Source organism: Schistocerca americana, chromosome 1 (genome assembly GCF_021461395.2).
Source record: "Schistocerca americana isolate TAMUIC-IGC-003095 chromosome 1, iqSchAmer2.1, whole genome shotgun sequence".
NCBI lineage: Eukaryota > Metazoa > Arthropoda > Insecta > Orthoptera > Acrididae > Schistocerca > Schistocerca americana.
This window is the reverse complement of record NC_060119.1, coordinates 227,072,723-227,094,225: the sequence shown is the minus strand read 5'-3', so window position 1 is coordinate 227,094,225 and position 21,503 is coordinate 227,072,723. Positions and strand designations below refer to the sequence as shown.

Below are 21,503 nucleotides of genomic sequence, written 5' to 3'. Positions count from 1 at the left end.
TTGTTTCCTATTACAAAATGGTTCAAATACCTCTAAGCACTATGGGACTTAACATCTGAGGTCATCAGTCCCCTAGACTTAGAATTACGTAAACCTACCTAACATGTGATGTCCTTACTTCTGCCAGTATCTCGTCTCCTACCTTCCAAAGCTGTGAGTACCGGGCGTGAGTCGTGCTTCGGTAGCTCAGGTGGTAGAGCTCTTGCCCGCGAAAGGCAAAGGTCCCGTGTTCGAGTCTCGGTCGGGCACACTGTTTTAATCTGCCAGGAAGTTTCATATCAGCGCACACTCCGCTGCAGAGTGAAAATCTCATTCATTAGTGGCTTGCTGTACTTGGAGATACTAGCCAACCTAAAAACATACGACTCATAATAGCCGTAATTATTAGTCTGCGAATGAAGTAAATACTGATGTAACGTTTTTCTGTATAGTGTCCTCAGTGATCAATAGAAATATCCGCGCTGATAACCCTAACACCCTGTATACTGTAGGCTGTGATGATCTGGCCCAAGTAATAACAGTGGGAATGTTGAACTGTCACACTGGAACTTTCGCGTTGTATCAGACAAAGCAATTACGGCTCGGGCCGCTCAAAACAAGTAGCATACAAAACTTTAATTATTATGATTAATTCTCTGACAGGCAAAGATTGAGAAGTCAAGACACAAATGCGATCCCAATAACATGAAGGAAGTGGTAGAAAGTGCAGGAATTCTTGAACCGGCAATCAGTGACCCGGCAAAGAAATATTTAGTTCCGCGGATTACAGGAAAACTAAGAGGTGGTCATGAAACCCGTTTTAGTAAATAGTAAGCTTCTCCAGAACATGCAATGAAGGAAAGGAAACAATATCATACAATCCTTTTAAAAATTTAGGTAAGCAGCTTGTGCCCTTGAGTAAAGATGAGTTCTCAAATACAGAGTACAAATAGGCGAAGCAACAGAAAATAAAGCATTGGTTTGGTAAGTTAATGAAAACGGGTAAAGACGTTTACTAGGATTTCATGAAAGGACATGAAGACTTACGGCTGACGACAGCTGAATCTTCATCGAGCAGCACATTCCAACAAGGAACAAACTGAAGGATAAAATGGATGACCTGTTCGACACAATTGTTCGGCGGATAGGGATGGAGATCACCCAGAAATAATGAAAGAAATGTAGGCATAAAAAACTAAAATAACATTCTGAAATTTCATTTGTTGTACAATGTGTGATCCGTTATGGCCTATATGTGAATAATAATAAAACCTGTCGCATTCTGTGTAGTTTATAAACAAAAATATTCATGAATTTCTTGAGTTTTGTTAAAATGCGAGTGACAACTTTTTATGAACACGAGAAGAAAATTGTTATCTTCCACTGATTTCTTTTGCATTATAAAGGGTGATAAGAATGTGCGATTTGGGACCCTTAAGGATTAGAAAAATACGAAAAATGCGATATGTTGAACTGAGAAAGAATTGAGTAGCAGATGATTTGCGTTTCAGTGGTACAATATTTCGAAAAGGATGTAGGATGGAATGATAGGGAAGTGGATTTCGAACAATTGGAAAACGAGAGGAGAAAGGTGGGGAGGAGTTATTACACGAAGGAGAAAGAACCAGTCGGCCAAATCTGGAAGAATTGATAGATCTCTGGGAGGATATCATGGTAATCTAGGAGGAGCTTGTTGGTATAGAATGTTGATTGTGTTTTGGTGTAATGTAGGAGAGGTGTGCTGCCAAAAGCGTCATAGTATACAAAGATTGGCACTAATGGAGGTACCTATTTGGTGACTGATACCAGCTTCTCAAGAAATCTAGACAATCCGAACGTGCTCAGTGTAGGAGGGTAGAGGAGATAAAGTAACAAGTTAATACAGAACTCAAGTAGGACAGGGTAGACGGATACGGAATTGGAGCGGAGGATTTGGAGGAAGCAAATTTTGGTAGCGGGAAAATCCAGACCACCAGGAGCTCGTTGACAGATTCTTTGATAAAATAGGTGATCTGGTGGACATTTACGACTCAAATAAAACTTTTTTGGAACATAAATGAGATTTTCCACATTACAGAATTATGGCCGACAAAACCTTCCAAAAATTTAAACAAGCAAAATGCAAAGGGTGAAAGAAAATATTAAAAAATCTTATAGAACGTAGATTCTCATGACAATGATTTCTGCGATTCTATTAAGTATTGTTTAGTGATAACAATTTTCCAAAATAGACTTCAAAAAATATTATAATTTCCAAAAACTTACATGTGACAGCATAATGGTCACATACGCTTCCTGGAACGCAGGTCCTTTAAACTTACCCAACACGATTTCGCAATAAGTACGTCGTCTTTCAGCCAAGGATTCCGATGTTAAGTTTCCGAGCATTTCTTACGTATGTACTATAGCGGCCTGTTAAGATCCTAAAAGTGCGTCTCTGAATTCGAGAACTATTGTCTTGACTCCAAACATTGGAACGGTACTCTAGAATTGGCTGGCGTCTTCTATGCGATTTCTTCTAGAGATGCATTGCATTTTCGCAGCACCCTTCAAACGAATATCCTTTCGTGAGACGAACGTCTGCAACTTTTGACAACGTCTCTAAAGCTGCTAGAAACTCTAAGTGTACACTTCTTTAGGACTAGCTCAAAAATCTGGTTCAATTTGATGTCCGTGGATTTGTGATAACAGACATCTGTTCGCTATGACCAATACTTTGTTGCCTGTCCTCATCTGGACTGATCCTCTCTCTCTCCTATGTTGATATTATTCAGTCAAGATTCTTCCACTCAGGTCAATGTAACCAACAGTATCTTCTGTCCGTCACCGAACTTCTATCGTACAAATCGGGCACAGTTCTTCCGCTTGCCCACATATTTGCGAAGTTCTTGCCATTCCGGCTAGCATCTGTCGCCCTTGCTTGATACCGTTGTGCGTGGTGACTTCACGTCTAGACATCGCTCATCAAAAAACTGCTTTATTAAGATTTGAATGACGACATCAGCATTTGCAGTAGCGGAAAGGTCATTGGCTGGTCTAACAAAGAGTCCAGTGTTGAGGAGTACGGTACCGTGTCGGCACATGGTGTGACGCAGGGGTCGAGAACAAGATGAATTTGGATTTCAGACTTGCTAGTATTGCCCAAGGTGCAAAGGCTTCCACGACGGCCTGTAGGCGTTCTTTTGGCTCGCTGAGAAAACACTGACTATTGGAATTAAGCTGTTTCGAAGGACTCCTACGTCCGTTATTGCTAAGGTGAGACTTCTCACACTAACCACGAGTTGTTAGAGAGTCTCTCTAAGGAAAATACTTTTTATCATCTCACAAACGGCCAGGCAGTGGTGTAATTAGAGTATATGGCGCCCAGAAAAAATTACGACTTCGCGACCTCTTTTTCCCGACTGACAATATCGTCCAGTTTTTATTTATTCGTCATCGTTAGTTAGTATGTTTACTCGTTTCCTGTGTTCAATACGACGTTGAAGCAAAAGATACACATCTCAGTTATTCTTTTTTGTATGATACAGTTCAAAACAAGGAAAACACGTACTCCAAAGTCGCATAGCTTACTACAGTAACACGATTCCTACTTTATTGTTTTAAAGTCGATCGATGCAACACCGTAATAAAAGAACGTCAAACGCAGAAGATAAGTATGACACTTTTGTTGCATCGGTTCACTTGGTGCCATATGGCACCTATAAACGAGCGTTTCGATACCAGGACAGGTAGATTTTACGGAACCGTTGCTCAGCACACTCAAATCCAAACCACTGCTCGATTCCCTTACATACATTTCCTCTTGATTGCCATTTCGGTGCCCCCAATCCTTTCCCTTCTTCATCTTGTTTTCCTTATACTTCCTCTCCTCCCCATAACCACTTTTCTCACTCTCTTTCCCTTTTGTTTTATCCCTCTTCATTTTTTTCGCTGGGCAGAAAACTCCCCCCACCGAAAGGCACCCACGGCACGCGGCACTGCTCCCAATATGTCCAGCGATCTCTTCCTCTATATATAATAACGCGATCCGAGTATTTTAATATGAACTTTTGTGAAACTCGTGCTTTTTACAGTGCTAACAGAAGCTTTCGAAACTTCGTAGCTGATTAAAACTTTATGTCGGATTCAAACACCATACCTTGCAGTCTGCGGGCAATACTCTTAGCGACGGAGCTGTCCGGGCGCAACACACGATCCACCCTCGCAGCTTTATTTCCGCCAGTGCCTCTGTTCTACATTCCTGGATAAACGAGTGAGTAAGAGAATTTCCTGCTAGTGATGAGGTTCATGATTCCATACCTGATACGTCACTCTTGTTTTAGCCTGCTAGGAAGTTTCGAAACAGAAGACATTGCGAATAGGTGAAAGCCTCCGCTTCTGGACATCCTTAACACACTTTCACGTCCCTGTAATTGTCCACCACTCTCACGATAACCTCTACATCTCGGACAAGAGGACTCCACTGTCAAAACAACTGTTAGGCAATGTAATGGAATAGTTGCGCAAGGGCATCTGACGTCGTATGCTATTTCGCATCAACAGGTAAGCTCTTGAGCCTAAAGCTTCTGGAATAGACCCCCAGCATGTGCAGATATCTTTATTTTCATGTAAGTTAAACGAAATTTCGCAACAAAGTTTAATGTAAGTATTTGTGCGAAGCCTCACGGCCTCCTAGACCCCTGCCCCCGAATTCCATGCTGCCCCTGTCCCTACCTTCAACTGTAAATATCGTAACACAACAGCATAATTATCTGAATTCCGTGCAATAGTGCTCTAAGCTTTAGAACCCAAAGCTTAACACACATGTAACAAGTACATGCAGGGTGTTACAAAAAGGTACGACCAAACTTTCAGCAAACATTCCTCACACACAAATAAAGAAAAGATGTTATGTGGACATGTGTCCGGAAACGCTTAATTTCCATGTTAGAGCTCATTTTAGTTTCGTCAGTATGTACTGTACTTCCGCGATTCACCGCCAGTTGGCCCAATTGAAGGAAGGTAATGTTGACTTCGGTGCTTGTGTTGACAAGCGACTCATTGCCTCCACGGGTACACTTCTGCGAATGGTTCATCCAACAATTTCTCAGTCCTCATTTCAGTGCAAATGTTCTCTTTACGGATGAGTCTTCATTCCAACGTGATCAACTTGTAAATTTTCACAATCAACTTGTGTGCGCTGACGAGAATCCGCACGCAATTGTGCAATCACGTCATCAACACAGATTTTCTGTGAACGTTTGGGCAGGCATTGTTGGTGATGTCATGATTGGGCCCCATGTTCTTCCATCTACGCTCAATGCAGCACGTTATCATGATTTCATACGGGATACTCTACTTGTGCTGCTAGAACATGTGCCTTTACAAATACGACACAACATGTGGTTCATGCACGATGGAGCTCCTGCACATTTCAGTCGAAGTGTTCATACGCTTCTCAACAACAGATTCGGTGACCGATGGATTGGTAGAGATGGACCAATTCCATGGCCTCCACGCTCTCCTGACCTCAACCCTCTTGACTTTCATTTATGGGGGCATTTGAAAGCTCTTGTCTACGCAACCCCGGTACCAAATGTAGAGACTCTTCGTGCTCGTATTGTGGACGGCTGTGATACAATACGCCATTCTCCAGGTGTGCATCAGCGCATCAGGGATTCCATGCGACGGAGGGTGGACGCATGTATCCTCGCTAACGGAGGACATTTTGAACATTTCCTGTAACAAAGTGTTTGAAGTCACGCTGGTACGTTCTGTTGCTGTGTGTTTTCATTCCATGATTAATGTGATTTGAAGAGAAGTAATAAAATAAGCTCTAACATGGAAAGTAAGCGTTTCCGGACACATGTCCACATAACATATTTTCTTTCTTTGTGTGTGAGGAATGTTTCCTGAAAGTTTGGCCGTACCTTTTTGTAACACCCTGTATATGAATACGTGGTGTCTGTTCGTTCGGTCCTAAAGAACAGACACCACTCATTCATTTAACTGATTTTACCTCGATGGGCAATGAATCCACACCCTTCAGTGCAGATGCATGTTTACGTTCGACCTACAGCAGGAATCTAAAATTAGTGAGCAAGGAAGACATGGACATAGCCGGCCGGAGTGGCCGAGCGGCTCTAGGCTATTCAGTCTGGAACCGCGTGACCCGTACGGTCGTAGGTTCGAATCCTGCCTCGGGCATGGATGTGTGTGATGTCCTTAGGTTAGTTAAGTTTAAGTAGTTCTAAGTTCTAGGGGACTGATGACCTCCGCTGTTAAGTCCCATAGTGCTCAGAGCCATTTGGACATGGACATACATGGGCAGAGACTGCGGATATGTGACGCTAGGTGGGACTGTGAGTCGGCTGGGCAACATGCCGTGATGTCCGTGCATTTGCTATAAACACTGTGTCCGGGTGGCGCAGTGCCTGGTAAGCAGGAAATTTCGGGTTCAAGTCCCAGTCTGGCACATATTTTCATTCGTCGCTGCTGATTCCGCATTAGGCTCTTTCCTTTCTTTTTCTTTTTGATCCCGCCTTCCACCCGCAATTTACATAAAACAGCATTTAAGCTCAGCAAACGTCGTAACAAAGCAGCATAATTATCTCAATTTCATTGAAAGTTGTAGCGAAATATTTATTAAATTACATGAAAATTAAGATATTTGCACAGGCTGACGGTCGAACGCAGATTGTGGGGGTAGAGGGCTTAGGGATAGGAGGTGTGGAGATCTGAGGGCTGTTAAGCTTCGTGCAGTTACTTACATTAAATTGGCCCGCCCGGTTGGCCGTGCGGTCTAACGTACGGCTTTCCGGACGGGAAGGAGCGCCTGGTCCCCGGCACGAATCCGCCCGGCGAATTTCTGTCGAGGTTCGGTGAACCGGCCAGTCTGTGGATGGTTTTTAGGCGGTTTTCCGTCTGCCTCGGCGAATGCGGACTGGTTCCCCTTATTCCGCCTCAGTTACACTATGTCGGCGATTGCTGCGCAATCAAGTTCTCCAAGTACGCGTGCAGAACCATTAATCTGCCACGCAAACATAAGGGTTGCACTCCTGTGGTGTGAGACGTTCCCTGGGGGGGTCCACCGGGGGGCGAACCGCACAATAACCCTGGGTTCGGTGTGGAGCGGCGGAGACGCGAAGTGGACTGCGGTAGTCGTCGTGGGGTTGTGGACCACTGTGGCTGCGGTGGGGACGGAGCCTCTCCGTCGTTTCTAGGTCCACGGTTAACATACAATACAATACAATACATTAAACTTCGTTGGGGAATTTAGTATAAATTACATGAAAATTAAAATATCTGTATATACCGGGTGATCAAAAAGTCAGTATAAATTTGAAAACTGAATAAATCACGGAATAATGTAAATAGAGAGGTACAAATTGACACACATGCTTGGAATGAGATGAGGTTTTATTAGAACCAAAAAAATACAAAAGTTAAAAAAATGTCCGACATATGGCGCTTCATCTGATCAGAAAAGCAATAATTAGCATAACAAAGTAAGACAAAGCAAAGATGATGTTCTTTACAGGAAATGCTCAATATGTCCACCATCATTCCTCAACAATAGCTGTAGTCGAGGAATAATGTTGTGAATAGCACTGTAAAGCATGTCCGGAGTTATGGTGAAGCATTGGCGTCGGATGTCGTCTTTCAGCATCCCTAGAGATATCGGTCGATAACGATACACTTACGTCTTCAGGTAACCCCAAAGCCAATAATCCCACGGACTGAGGTCTGGGGACCTGGGAGGCCAAGCATGACGAAAGTGGCGGCTGAGCAGACGATCATCACCAAACGACGCGCGCAAGAGATCTTTCACCCATCTAGCAATACTTTGTGTTTTTTTTCTTTTTTTTTGTTCTAATAAAACCCGATGTCATTCCAAGCGTGTGTGTCAATTTTTACCTCTCTATCTACATTATTCCGTGGTTTATTAAGTTTTCACAGTTATACTGACTTTTTGATCACCCGGTATACACAGATATTTTAATCTTCATGTAATTTATACGAAATTCCGCAACGAAGTTTAATGTATTGTATTGTATTGTATGTTAACCAGGGACCTAGAAACGACGGAGAGGCTCCGTCCCCGCCGCAGCCACAGTGGTCCGCAACCTCACGACGACTATCGCAGTCCACTTCACCCCTCCGCCGCCCCACACCGAACCCAGGGTTATTGTGCGGTTCGGCCCCCGGTGGAACCCCCAGGGAGCGTCTCACACCAGACGAGTGTACCCCCTATGTTTGCGTGGCAGAGTAATGGTGGTGTACGCGTACGTGGAGCTCTTGCGAAATATATCGTGACGTCATAAGCCCTTGCGCACTTCTGCTACGACATTGCGTAACAATTGTTTAAACAGTGGACGCCAAATGCTGGGATGTGAAAGTTGTTTTTAGAGTGGAGTCAACTTCCCGAATATGACATTGTGTCGAGGCTGTTCAGAGAAGGCGGCTCTCAATCACTATTTGCGCTGCATAGTGAGGGATTCATTTTGGAGCCGCAAATTTACTGTAGTAGGAGAGAGTTGACGGGGACGGCGGCGAGCAGTGAGTGACAGGGGGCGTGTGTTGACAGGAACGGCCACATGCTGACGCACCGGAACAAGAAGCCGTACGAGTGCAAGGCGGAGGGCTGCGGCAAGAGCTACTGCGACGCGCGCTCGCTGCGGCGGCACACGGAGAACCACCACACGTCGGGCAGCGGGGGCGGGGGCGCCAGCAGCAGCAGCAGTAGCAGCAGCAGCGGGGGCGGCAGCGGCGGCGGGGCGGCCTCCGCGGAGGCGGCGGCGGCGTCCCCGGCGGCCAGCTCGTCCTCCTCGTGCATCCAGTACGCGCCGCCCCCCGCCACCACCTCCGCGTCGCCCGCCGCCGGCAGCACCTCCGCCCCCGCCAAGGGCGGCGGCAGCCAGCTGCAACAGCTGCTCGCCTCCGACCCGGCCTCCTCGTCCACTCCTCGGCCCACAACGCCCGCCACCAACTCGTCGTCTTCCGCCACGTCCTCCAAGGTAAGCCGAGCCGGTACTTATCGCTAACAGCGACTCTGTACCCGTTGCAGGATGAAACACCGTAACTAACCTCAGTATAAACACGCAGGACAGAAAGTACTCTGCGCCAGGAGACATTGCGCTAATACCGTGTAACACCACCTCGCCGAGAATAGCAAATTTCAGGCATTACCTCTCATCATGGACAACATAGCTACAAATGCAGCCAATAGTAAGTGAAAAAAATGAAGTTTCACATGTAAAAAAAAATTATTTTGTTATGTTTTTGAACTTTCGCTGCTACGTGTGTGAGGCCTGAATCTTTCCCGGTCATGCTGACAAAGTTTTACGAATTTACTTGTAAAAGTATAGACAGTGGAAATTAAAATGTCCTGTGATGCCTCTCCTGCTCCAAGTCGGCCCGTTTGACGTCCTACCCCCCTTAAGTAGTGTGTAAGCTTAGGGACCGGTGACCTCAGCAGTTTGGTCCCATAAGATCCTACCACAAATTTCCAAATTTTCTCGTTTATTTTCCTGCCTCCGGCCGGTCCGTCGAACTCCTCCCGTCGGTAATGGACAGATTAACCATGATATCAGCGAGTATTTTATTATTGTCAGTTTCTTAGGTGCTGATATTCTTTTCTTTCCTGAGGGCCTGAATCCTCTTTTTCGGATGAATTTCTTATTAATCTGGACATATCCATTTCCCCTCAGACGAAAACGAGTACGGTCGTGTGGCTGCTGGGCCGCTACGTCCATCACGTTGTTGAAGGGGAGAACGACCCAGATCCTTGTGTCCTTCACTAATATCTGGAGACCGCGCACTGAAAATGGCTGCGGTTGCCACGTTATGGGGCACTTTTTGCAAATATGCTTCTTCTTGTTAGTCGACACGGTGTTGATTAAGTTCCTTTATGGTCTTTGATTTCTTCCTGTTTTTGGTGCCCAATCGGGTGAAACCTTGTTTTTGTTAATTTTTCTTCCTTACACACAGATAAAAAAATGAGGGAATGAGTTTGTGAATTAGTTTCCTGGTTGTTCAGAATCTTTTTTCTTGTTTTATTAATAATAATTATTTGTTTCTCAATTTGCAGCTCGTATTACAACGTAATTTTGGCTATGGTCGTCAGAATGCTCATGAAAGTACCAAGTCAGTCTAACAACAAAACAAAAAATAGTGATCATGCCACACTGACCAGTTCATTGGCTCACGTTCGATTCCCGCTGCTACTACCATTCTTTTTCCATTTAATTTTATTCCCCACAATGTAACAAGATTAATTACAAAATTTAAATATATTTAAACAGTTCACTTCTATACATAAAACTAATATATTCAACGCAGTTAAGATTATACCCTTGTAAGTCAAAACGTTGTTGGCTACCACATTGTAGCTCATTGGCATAATTTTGCACGAGCCGCCACTGGTCGACTGTAACATACGTCATCAATACGCTATTTTCCGCCCATTGATTCTGGAGTACTGTTTTTCTTTTAACACAGTGGCTTGGGAAAAGCCCAAGGCTTGCCAGAGACTGAGATTTAGTACCTCAGGCATCGTGATGGACCACGAGCAGATGCAGTGATACCGTACGCCTTTAACCATCCTGCACTGGAGGACCGTTAGGCCCACGGCCTGAGGACAACTCAGTCTCGTAACACGTTCGCCATGGACACGGGACCGAACTTTTCCCAACACAACAACTATCTCTGATTTAACTCTCCAGCACTGCACAATAACATAAAACCTTATTACAAAATTGTACACTTAAATAAGATCAGTTTACGAAATTATGTGTTAACATTGGGTGGAATTAACGAAATATACAAAGAAAAGTGATGCAATTCACAGCAGAACCGAAAATTTTGCTGCCCAATTACCTTGTTCATTAGCTTTGAGCAGATAGTCCATGTAGTGTGTGCGTGCAGCTTGCTACAAACACACGTTACCCCCACCTGCTTTGTGCGGTTTTCGCTGAAATGCTAATCACTTGCATATCCAATCATGAAGTACACTTCATGCCAATTTGATATTTGCTGCATGGCGCCTTCATTATGTTGCAATTTTAATGGCGAGCTGTGTAATTCACTCCAATTGACAGGCGAGTGGAATTGGTTGTGTCTTTTAGGTTAGAGCAGTGAATAGAACTTTACAGAAGCTTTACAGAAGCTCTCCTGTGAACCTTGCAGAACTAGCACTCCTGAAAGAAAGGATACTGCGGAGACATGACTTAGCCACAGCCTAGGGGTTGTTTCCAGAATGAGATTTCCACGCTGCTTTCAGGAGTGCTAGTTCTGCAAGGTTCGCAGGAGAGCTTCTGTAAAGTTTGTAAGGTAGGAGACGAGGTACTGGCAGAAGTAAAGCTGTGAGGACAGGGCGTGAGTCGTGCTTGGGTAGCTCAGTTGGTAGAGCATTTGCCCGCGAAAGGCAAAGGTCCCGAGCTCGAGTCTCGGTCCGGCACACAGTTTTAAACTGCCAGGAAGTTTCAGGGAAAGACTTTTCGGACACCCTGTAGTTTACTTTATCCACACAGACACAAAGCGTACACCACCCTACCCTTTCTCCCTCTTTCTCCTCCCACACCCCTCGTCCTTGTCCGTTACATTAGCGTCGCAGAATTCGTCGCATTGATGGCCGACAGAAATACTTAAACCGCTTTTTTGTTCCCCGTAGCGCTCGGATTTTATATCATCCTAGAGAGCTGATTACAGCGGGCTTTTGAAGCTGCCTCGAGCAAAGCGCGTCGTTTACTCGCACCCGTGCCAAAGAAGCGACCGCTCTTTGCGCTCCGTCCTAAAAGTACGGCGTCAGCCAGCTGGCGTGAACCGGACACACGGGGAGGGAGGAGTCCCTACTTTGCCGCCGCATATTGTCGGGCGGCTCTGGCCATTAGCGTAGCGAGTGAGGGCGTGCGCCCATCACGCCGGCCCCTGGGATAGGCGGCTAAGCACATCTTGGAGCCGGCGGGCGCGGCTGTAACTTCATCGCCGGACCCTCCGATCGTTAGCTGGTCGGACGCGCGCGCTACAGCTGCTATTAGCGGGCGGCAGGCCGGCGTTATCGGCCGCTCGCACTTCTGCCGCCTCACGCGGCCGCCCCAATGGAAAATCGCCCGTTAATTCGCTGACGGGAACCTGAAGCCGGAAAATTGGTCGGCGCCGCCCACTGGCTGCACCCCGCTCACGGCCTCACATCACATCTGCCTAATGCGGATCGCAGTACCTGCCCGCCACTGGCTAACATTCAAATTTAGCTTAATCATCTGGCGTGGCGTCTCTGTGCGCCGCACGTCGAAAGGCTGTAAGCCCAGATCAAACACAGCTACCGAAAGCACAGAATGGATAATGTGCCATTCACAGCACCCACTCACGATCGGCGTTTTTTATTTCCTCCTCACGTGCAAACATAATTAAATTCAACAACCAGAACACATCTAAGTTCGTCTACAGTCTTTCACACGGCAGAAATGATTATCTCTCTATGTCACTGATTGTTTTTGCACACTACTTGTCATTAAAATTGCTACACCACGAAGTTGCCATGCTACAGACGCGACATTTAACCGACAGGAGGAAGATGCTGTGATATGCCAAGGATTAGCTTTTCAGAGCATTCACACAAGGTTGGCGCCGGTGGCGACACCTACAACATGAGGGAAGTCTCCAACCGATTTCTCATACACAGACAGCAGTTGACCGGCGTTGCCCGGTGAAACGTTGTTGTGATGTCTCGTGTAAGGAGGAGAAATGCGTACCATCACGTTTCCGACTTTGATAAAGGTCGGATTGTAGCCTATCGCGATTGCGGTTTATCGTATCGCGACAATGCTGCTCGCGCTGGTCCAGATCCAATGACAGTTAACAGAATATGGAATCGGTGGGTTCAGGAGGGTAATACGGAACGCCGTGCTGCATCCCAACGGCCTCGTATCACCAGCAGTCGAGATGACAGGCATCTTATCCGCATGGCTGTAACGGATCGTGATCCCTGAGTCAACAGATGGGGACGTTTGCAAGACAACAACCATCTGCACGAACAGTTCGACGACGTTTGCAGCATCATGGACAATCAGCTCGGAGACCATGGCTGCGGTTGTCCTTGACGCTGCTTCACAGACAGGAGCACCTGCGATGGTGTACTGAACGACGAACCCGGGTGCACGAATGGCAAAACGTCATTTTTTCGGATGAATCCAGGTTCTGTTTACAGTATCATGATGGTCGGATCCGTGTTTGGCGACACCGCGGTGAACGCACATTGGAAGCGTGTATTCGTCATCGCCATACTGGCGTATCACCCGGCGTAATGGGTATGGGGTGCCATTGGTTACTCATCTCAGTCTCCTCTTGTTCGCATTGACGGCACTTTGAACAGTGGACGTTACATTTCAGATGTGTTACGACCCGTGTCTCTACCCTTCATTCGATCCCTGCGAAACCTTACATTGCAGCAGGATAATGCACGACGGCTTGTTGCAGGTCTTGTAGAGGCCTTTCCGGATACAGAAAATGTTCGACTGCTGCCCTATGCAGCACATTCTCCAGATCTCTCACCAATTGAAAACGTCTGGTCAATGGTGGCCGAGCAACTGGCTCGTCACAATACGCCAGTCACTACTCTTGATGAACTGTGGCACCGTGTTGAAGCTGCATGGGCAGCTGCACCTGTACACGCCAGTCAAGCTCTGTTTTACTCAACGCCCAGGCGTATCAAGGCCGTCATTACGGCCAGAGGTGGTTGTTCTGGATACTGATTTCTCAGGATCTATGCACCCAAATTGCGTGAAAATGTAATTACATGACAGTTCTAGTATAATATATTTGTCCAATGAATACCCGTTTATCATTTGCATTTCTTCTTGGTGTAGCAATTTTAATGGCCAGTAATGTATATGACTTCACAGTGAAGTAAAGTCTACATGTCATTTACATTGTGGTATCAACACACACAGTTTCCAAAAGACGATATTATGAGACGGCACTACAAAAGTGTGTCTTCTTTGGAAACTGTGTGTGTCGATATAACACTGTAAAAAAGACGTGATAGTTGCTTCCGAGGCCCACAAGTAATACGGGCCCCGCAACGAACTTGTGACGTCACACTAGTTGGCTTGTCCGCCATATTACGCGAAAGCTCGACTCCGTGCAGGGCCCATGGGAAATCCATATGTAGTTGAAAAGGTGCCCACTAAAGGTCTTAACTTTTTCCTGTGCTTAGGAGAGCTTCCATCCGTTTAAACGCGCAGTTAAGAACTGTTAAACTCGTCTGAAATAGTTACTCGCTCCCCGCCAGCACTGCTGGCACTCAAAGACTTGCAGTGCCACGTACTGTGACGTACGGGCTGTGGCCTGTCTTTCTCGTGGACCCCGTTTATTGTGACGTCATACACATTTGATGATGCTGTGACTTCTAAACTAACGTTGGTGAAGAAAATCGTAACTGAAAAGACAGCAGAAGCACTTTACTATTAAGTGTTCCAGTTATTTCAGTGTCTAGTTTTTACCAAAAATAACTAGTATGGCTATCACGAAAAAGAATAGGATTTGTCGATGCGATCTTAATTTTGTTAGCCCTTTCCCCCCCTGAGAGAAAGTTTCTTAAGCATTTATCTGATATGTACTAATTTCTGTATACACATATCAAAAAACATTTTTTCTCATCTCGGTTCCGAGAGTTCCGGAACCTGTACAGAAAATTGGAATAGAGATCAACATAAACATCATTTTCTCCCTTTTTATTGCTCATGGAAACCACACACTACATGTTGGACCACCATACAACGAGACCTTCAGAGGTGGTGGTCCAGATTGCTGTACACACCGGTACCTCTGGTACCCAGTAGCACGACCTCTTGCATTGATGCATGCCTGTATTCGTCGTGGCTTACTATCCACAAGTTCGTCAAGGCACTGTTGATCCAGGTTGTCCCACTCCTCAACGGCGATTCGCCGTAGATCCCTCAGAATGGTTGGCAGATCACGTCGTCCATAAACCGCCCTTTTCATTCTATCCCAAGCATGTTCGATATGGTTCATGTCTGGAGAGCATGCATGCCACTCTAGTCGAGCGATGCCGTTATCCTGAAGGAAGTCATTCACAAGATATGCTTGACGGGGGTGCGAATTGTCGTCCATGAAGACGAATGCCTCGCCAATGCGCTGCCAATATGGTTGCACTGTCGGTCGGAGGATGGCATTCACGTATCGTATAGCCGTTATGGCGCCTTCCATGGCCACGAGCTGCGTACGTCGACCCCACATAATGCCATCCCAAAACATCGACCTTGCTGCACTCACTGGACAGTGTATCGAAGGCGTTCAGCCTAACTGTGTTGCCTCCAAACACGTCTCCGACGATTGTCTGGTTGAAGGCATATGCGACACTCATCGGTGAAGAGAACGTGATGCGAATACTGAGCGGGCCATTCGGCATGTTGTTGGGGGCATATGTACCGCGCTGCATGTTGTCGTATTTGCAAAGATGGACGTCGCCATGGACATCGGGAGTGAAGTTTCGCATCATGCAGCCTATGGCGCACAGTTTGAGTCGTAACACGACGTCCTGTGGCTGCACGAAAAGTATTATTGAACATGGTGGCGTTGCAGTCAGGTTTCCTCCGAGCCATAATCCGTAGGTAGCGGTCATCCACATCGGTAGTAGACCTGGGGCGGTCTGAGCGAGGCATGTCATCGACAGTTTCTGTCTCTCTCTATCTCCTCCATGTCAGAACAACATCGATTTGGTTCACTCCGAGACGCCTGGACACTTCCCTTGTTGAGAGCCCTTCCTGGCCCAAAGTAACAATGCGGATGGCCCAAAGTAACAATGCGAACGCGATCGAACCGCGGTATTGACCGTCTAGGCATGGTTGAACTACATACAACACGAGCCGTGTACCTCCTCCCTGGTGGAATGACGGAACTGATCGGCTGACGGTCCCCCTCCGTCTGACAGGAGCTGCACATGCATGGTTGTTTACGTCTTTGGGCGGGTTTAGCTGGTTGAAATGGCTCTCAGCACAATGGGACTTTATAGCTGTGATCATCAGTCCCCTACAACTTAGAACTAATTAAACCTAACTAATCTAAGGACAACACTCACATCCATGCCCGAGGCAGGATTCGAGCCTGCGACCGTAGCGGTCGCGCGGTTCCAGACTGAAGCACCTAGAACCGCTCGGCCACCCCCGCCGGCGCGGGTTTAGTGACCTCTCTGAACAGTCAATGGGACTGTGTCTGTGATACAATATCCATAGTCAACTTCTATCTTCAGGGGTTCTGGGAACCTGGGTGATGCAAAACATTTTTTTGGTGTGTGTATTATGATCTGTAGAATCAGGTAAAAATACTGAAAAAATTCTGACGATAATAGTTCGTTCGAGAAGTCAGTGGCACTGTCCGTGCTACTCAAAATACAAATATGTGTAAAATCGAACTGTCACTTCATGCATGTGCTTAGACACCTAACATACGTCAAATAAAACTTTCTCAGTCTAAAACCGAGGGACGTGGCGCTGTGGTTTGCACACTGGACTCGCATTCGGGAGGACGACGGCTTCAACCAGTGTCCGGCCATACAGATTTATGTTTTCCATGGTGTCTCGAAATCGCTCCAGGCAAATGGTTCCTTTCAAAGCACACGGCATATTTCATTCTCTATCCTCGACACAATCTGAGATTGTGTTCCGTCTCTAATGACCCCGATATCCTTTTCAGTCTGAAATAATGCATGAATTGTCGTTATCTAATGAAATGTAGAAAAGCGTATCTATCTCAGTGACGCATAGTTCTGTGTTCTCGTTGAAGTTTGAAATGAGGTGTTGCGCTCTGGTTGTGACCGAATTAAACGGAACAGCTGACAAACGGAAGCCGGGTATCGCACAACCATTGCAGTCCGCAGTGACGCAGAAAAGTGATGCAGCGCAGCCACGACAAGTTTAAAACCGAACCCGCACGATCGAGCGAGCCAGGATCGAAAGCGTTAGAGATGGCAAAAGACTTAAAATTTCAACTGAATGTGATGGGTAGTGTGATGAAAAGAGGTTATAAGATAAACAGCAATGAAAGTAAAACAGGTATGTGACACCAACAGTGACGCAAGGAACGGCTGTACAAAAGCCAGTATAAAGCACCCCTTTATTCGTCGGTACGTGGATTGAGATTGGTGATGATGACCGAAATACAGCGGCGGACCGGTAGTAAGGTATCCTTGAAAGAATTAGACTTTTGTTTTTGTTAGGTACAGACGTGTGGTTGCTGCTGAAATGGAGGATATATGAGGTGCAGAAGCTCAGCGAGCAAACTTCAGCGGGACCACCCATGAATGACAGTCCAGGCTGTCTGCCTGCCTGCCTCAGGCCACACAATGCAGCAAAGGGAGGGACCGTACTCTAACAGTATCCCCAACATGATCGACATCAAACGCGTGTCACCGCCATGGGCTATTGTCAGCGCCAAAGAGGTCAACAAGGACTTACAGGGTGTTTCAAAAATGACCGGTATATTTGAAACGGCAATAAAAACTAAACGAGCAGCGATAGAAATACACCGTTTGTTGCAATATGCTTGGGACAACAGTACATTTTCAGGCAGACAAACTTTCGAAATTACAGTAGTTACAATTTTCAACAACAGATGGCGCTGCAAGTGATGTGAAAGATATAGAAGACAACGCAGTCTGTGGGTGCGCCATTCTGTACGTCGTCTTTCTGCTATAAGCGTGGGCTGTTCACAACGTGCAAGTGTGCTGTAGACAACATGGTTTATTCCTTAGAACAGAGGATTTTTCTGGTGTTGGAATTCCACCGCCTAGAACACTCTGTTGTTGCAACAAGACGAAGTTTTCAACGGAGGTTTAATGTAACCAAAGGACCGAAAAGCGATACAATAAAGGATCTGTTTGAAAAATTTCAACGGACTGGGAACGTGACGGATGAACGTGCTGGAAAGGTAGGGCGACCGCGTACGGCAACCACAGAGGGCAACGCGCAGCTAGTGCAGCAGGTGATTCAACAGCGGCCTCGGGTTTCCGTTCGCCGTGTTGCAGCTGCGGTCCAAATGACGCCAACGTCCACGTATCGTCTCATGCGCCAGAGTTTACACCTCTATCCATACAAAATTCAAACGCGGCAACCCCTCAGCGCCGCTACCATTGCTGCACGAGAGACATTCGCTAACGATATGGTGCACAGGATTGATGACGGCGATATGCATGTGGGCAGCATTGGGTTTACTGACGAAGCTTATTTTTACCTGGACGGCTTCGTCAACAAACAGAACTGGCGCATATGGGGAACCGAAAAGCCCCATGTTGCAGTCCCATCGTCCCTGCATCCTCAAAAAGTGCTGGTCTGGGCCGCCCTTTCTTCCAAAGGAATCATTGGCCCATTTTTCAGATCCGAAACGATTGCTGCATCACGCTATCTGGACATTCTTCGTGAATTTGTGGCGGTACAAACTGCCTTAGACGACACTGCGAACACCTCGTGGTTTATGCAAGATGGTGCCCGGCCACATCGCACGGCCGACGTCTTTAATTTCCTGAATGAATATTTCGATGATCGTGTGATTGCTTTGGGCTATCCGAAACATACAGGAGGCGGCGTGGATTGGCCTCCCTATTCGCCAGACATGAACCCCTGTGACTTCTTTCTGTGGGGACACTTGAAAGACCAGGTGTACCGCCGGAATCCAGAAACAATTGAACAGCTGAAGCAGTACATCTCATCTGCATGTGTAGCCATTCCGCCAGACACGTTGTCAAAGGTTTCGGGTAATTTCATTCAGAGACTACGCCATATTATTGCTACGCATGGTGGATATGTGGAAAATATCGTACTATAGAGTTTCCCAGACCGCAGCGCCATCTGTTGTTGAAAATTGTAACTACTGTAATTTCGAAAGTTTGTCTGCCTGAAAATGTACTGTTGTCCCAAGCATATTGCAACAAACGGTGTATTTCTATCGCTGTTCGTTTAGTTTTTATTGCCGTTTCAAATATACCGGTCATTTTTGAAACACCCTGTAAGTGTAGCGACAAAGTAACTGGGCGGCTACTGGTCCGAACTCGAAACACACGTCCCACCATTGAGATGGACACGGTCAGGAGGTTCTCACCCAATAAGTGACTTGGCTATATGAAGACGCAAGGTAACACACATATAATCTTCTGCCCAGGCTATGCCTGTAGATTCTAGAACCTAAGTCCATAGTACGTGACTAGCTCCATCACAGTGTAATACGAAACGTCTTCGTATCTAAGTTAAGAGGCGATGGCAGAGTAGCTCGGCATCACGTGCGCACCTGACTACTGACAACATCTGAGCGCGCTGAGGGAGAGAGTCTAACTCAAGTACTATTTATGTGAACCAGGCCGACTAGCGTTTTCCTCCAGCATGCATTTTCTCCCAGAAAACGGAACAAATAAACGCGCTCGTTCACCACTTGGCCTGCTTTTCTCATCTGGTCAGCTTTTCTCGACCCCCTGTCAGAGCTGAATGGTGTCTTAACTTCGCTTTTCAGAAGCAGTGGCGACCATATTTTGCAGTGTCAGCGTACTGAATAAGCACTCTTGCTCTCTGAATGTGTCGTCTTACTTCATAGTGTGTTGTCACAACAGCAATCGCACTAATCTCCCTGTAATATCGTTTTGCGATATTCACACCAGGCAATTTATTGGTGTAGCCTAGTCGTGGCGTAACACAAGGCTAATGGAGTGTAGCGGAATTAAACCAGTCGTTGCTGAATGAAAACAAGTACCTGTGTATAACAATTTATAGCGATATGAAATTGACTACATGGTCTCGAAGATTGACGAATTTGGGCTTATAACACCACCGAATATAGCCTTGCTATGCTGGTATATGAAGCGTTGAACGCAAGGAGAAACGCCGGTCCTAACATTTCCCGCACCATTGTATAAAATACTTTAATTACAAACTTAAGACCAACGTTTTGACTGTATTACAACGACCTTCCTCCACGTAGCACTCGTGGCTTGAGGAAGACCGTTGTAATACAGTCAAAACGTTGATCTTAAGTTTGTAATTAAATTATTTTATAGAATGACGCGATACAATACCCAAAAGAATTTTAATCATCATCATACCGGTTGCGTAAGCCTACGTAATGGTGCCAAAAAATCAAACATTTGGAATGGCCAAGCCAGAGACCAGATCTAAATCCAACTGAACATCTCTAGAACGCATTGGATCGATGTGTTCGTTGTAGAAGATATTCAAGTAAGGATCAGTTTGCTGCTGCCTTGTTAGACAAATGGTAAAAACTCCCACTTGACCTATTATAAAAACTTGTGGATTCGATACCAGATAGTGTGCAACTGTGATCAAATCCCATGGGTTCTTCGGATTCCAAAACGGTTTTGTTTTATTCTTACATATTTAGACCTAAAAATTACTTTTGAGTTGGAAGAAACTTTATTTCTGTTTTGAAGTAAGATAGCAAATGTAATTTTATACTAAATGTGTTATAATTACATTCTTATCAGTTATCCACTGACGGTGTTTTTTATTACGCATTTATGTTTATGTAATTGTAACCAATACTTTCTAGAAAATACTTTTGAGTGCTGCTGTATGTTGTTCAAGCTGCATTTGAGTACAATCCTCTCAACTGCTGTACATGGATCGTGGACAGTCTTCTGCAAGCACTGTTGTACTGCCAAGTTCCAAGAAATATTGTACTTCAAGGTTACTTGACAGTTTGATGAGTGTTCCGTGACACCGCCGTGCTTAGTAAACGAAGTCATGTCGAAAAATTCTGTTCTTCTCTGTAGCTTTTCTCCCCCATTAATTCTACTTCGTAAGTGATCTAGTTTGACGACTAACACTCAAGCATCAGTCGTGGTGAGTTAGCACTTTCATAGCATTCTTGCACTGAATCACAGTCGGGCGTATGCAATCAGTGATACATGGTCAATCGAAGAATTATATATATATATAAAGACTTTCAAACATACTGCATATATATATATATATATATATATATATATATATATATATAATTCTTCGATTGGCCATGTATCACTGATTGCATACGCCCGACTGTGATTCGGTGCAAGAATGCTATGAAAGTGCTAACTCACCACGACTGATGCTTGAGTGTTAGTCGTCAATCGAAGAATTATATATATATATAAAGACTTTCAAACATACTGCATATATATATATATATATATATATATATATATATATATATATATATATATATATATATATAATTCTTCGATTGGCCATGTATCACTGATTGCATACGCCCGACTGTGATTCGGTGCAAGAATGCTATGAAAGTGCTAACTCACCACGACTGATGCTTGAGTGTTAGTCGTCAAACTAGATCACTTACGAAGTAGAATTAATGGGGGAGAAAAGCTACAGAGAAGAACAGAATTTTTCGACATGACTTCGTTTACTAAGCACGGCGGTGTCACGGAACACTCATATATATATGCAGTATGTTTGAAAGTCTTTTTATCAAACGTCTAGGAAACATGAGAAACAATTTTTGTTCGAGACAGTATATTCGCTAAC

At 45.5% G+C, this 21,503-nt stretch overlaps 1 protein-coding gene across 1 annotated transcript in view; it reads left to right on the top strand.

Moving 5' to 3' along the window:
- Positions 1-21,503, top strand: part of LOC124621499 (protein sister of odd and bowel-like) — a 576,924-nt gene that overhangs the window by 500,291 nt on the left and 55,130 nt on the right. Inside the window, exons 6-7 of the mRNA XM_047147149.1 lie at positions 8,546-8,692; positions 8,777-8,975. Coding sequence (XP_047003105.1) covers positions 8,546-8,692; positions 8,777-8,975 — 346 coding nt within the window. The remainder of the gene's footprint in view (positions 1-8,545; positions 8,693-8,776; positions 8,976-21,503) is intronic.